The sequence below is a fragment of the Cyprinodon variegatus genome, unplaced genomic scaffold (assembly GCF_000732505.1).
Source record: "Cyprinodon variegatus isolate N-32 unplaced genomic scaffold, C_variegatus-1.0 Scaffold1197, whole genome shotgun sequence".
In the NCBI taxonomy this organism is placed as follows: Eukaryota; Metazoa; Chordata; class Actinopteri; order Cyprinodontiformes; family Cyprinodontidae; genus Cyprinodon; species Cyprinodon variegatus.
This window is the reverse complement of record NW_015151650.1, coordinates 28,607-29,820: the sequence shown is the minus strand read 5'-3', so window position 1 is coordinate 29,820 and position 1,214 is coordinate 28,607. Positions and strand designations below refer to the sequence as shown.

Below are 1,214 nucleotides of genomic sequence, written 5' to 3'. Positions count from 1 at the left end.
CTGCGGCGTTGAGGCAAGGTCTGAAGACAGCTTAAATACTGTGGATCCTCTGATGATGGAATGAGCTCCAGCTGTGCAGGAGGCTCGACTCAGGAGGATCCATGGCGGACTCTGCTGGAGGAAGGTGGTACTTCTCCAGCTCCCAACAATCACCAAAACTTAATGGATTGTTCCTTGTCATGAGGGACACCTCTGATAAAAGATTCATTAAAATCTGTCCATTTTGTTGTATTTCTGTACACAGACACACAAACTCTGTTAAAAACATAACCTCCTTGCCAGAGGTTCAACAATGAGCCTATTATAAACCTTGTTAAACAGGACAGAACTGTTATAAGCAGTAAGTTTAGAAGTTTAACAGATTTTTGTCCTGGTCCTTGAACGCAGCACTGTCATTCTGTTTCAGATCATGAAGTGCGTGTGGATGTGTGCGTTGTTCCTGTTCACTCTCATCCATGGCGGTTGGACCATCGGTGATCAGCGCTGCTCTAATGAACCCCACTGCAGGCTTGACCCAGAGGTCAACATGAACATTGTGAGAACGCTACAGGTTTCCTACCTTCAGGTGGTCTGTGTTCTGCAGGAAGTCGGAGACAAAATCTCCAGGTGGTTCTGATCCAAAGCAGGATGCAGATTCCTGAGTTTTAATGAATTCATAGCAGAAACTGATGGAAGATATTTAGTTGAAATACAAAATCCCCAATCTGTTTTTAACAAAAATAAAAGCATCTTTTCTGATGGGGTATTTTTAATCAATATTTTTTAAAACAAAACTAGCTAAATTAATTTGAAAGTATCAATACAGTGATTTAAATTACATTTACACCTTGGGTGCTCTTCGGGCAGGAAGGGTCCTGTGAAATCAGGGTCACCAAATGATGTCTGTGGGCAGCAAGACAAATCATATGTATGACCTACCAGGGGGGGGGGCACTGAGTTGGGATAATTCCTGCAGGTTTTTGAGTTGTTGTCCGTCTGCCACTCAGACACAGATCATTCGGCGGTGGGGTTACCCTGCAGAGGAGCATGAGGTCGTGACAGAGGATGGCTACATCCTGACAGTCAACAGGATCCCTCATGGACTCAGACACTCTGCAGGTGGTTTTCTAATTCTATTCCAGTTTTTTGTAGTTGTTTTTACTTACACCAGTACGCTGATAAAGATTAGGTAGATCGAACACCCCCGGCTCAAACTGGTTCTTTATGTCCATCCT

The 1,214-nt window shown here is 43.7% G+C and overlaps 1 protein-coding gene across 1 annotated transcript in view; it reads left to right on the top strand.

The window, feature by feature from the left end:
* The first annotated feature begins 408 nt into the window (after nt 1-408).
* Nucleotides 409-1,214, top strand: part of LOC107102077 (lysosomal acid lipase/cholesteryl ester hydrolase-like) — a 19,669-nt gene continuing 18,863 nt past the window's right edge. The window contains exons 1-2 of the mRNA XM_015401238.1: nt 409-535; nt 987-1,168. Coding sequence (XP_015256724.1) covers nt 410-535; nt 987-1,168 — 308 coding nt within the window. The 5' untranslated portion in view covers nt 409. The remainder of the gene's footprint in view (nt 536-986; nt 1,169-1,214) is intronic.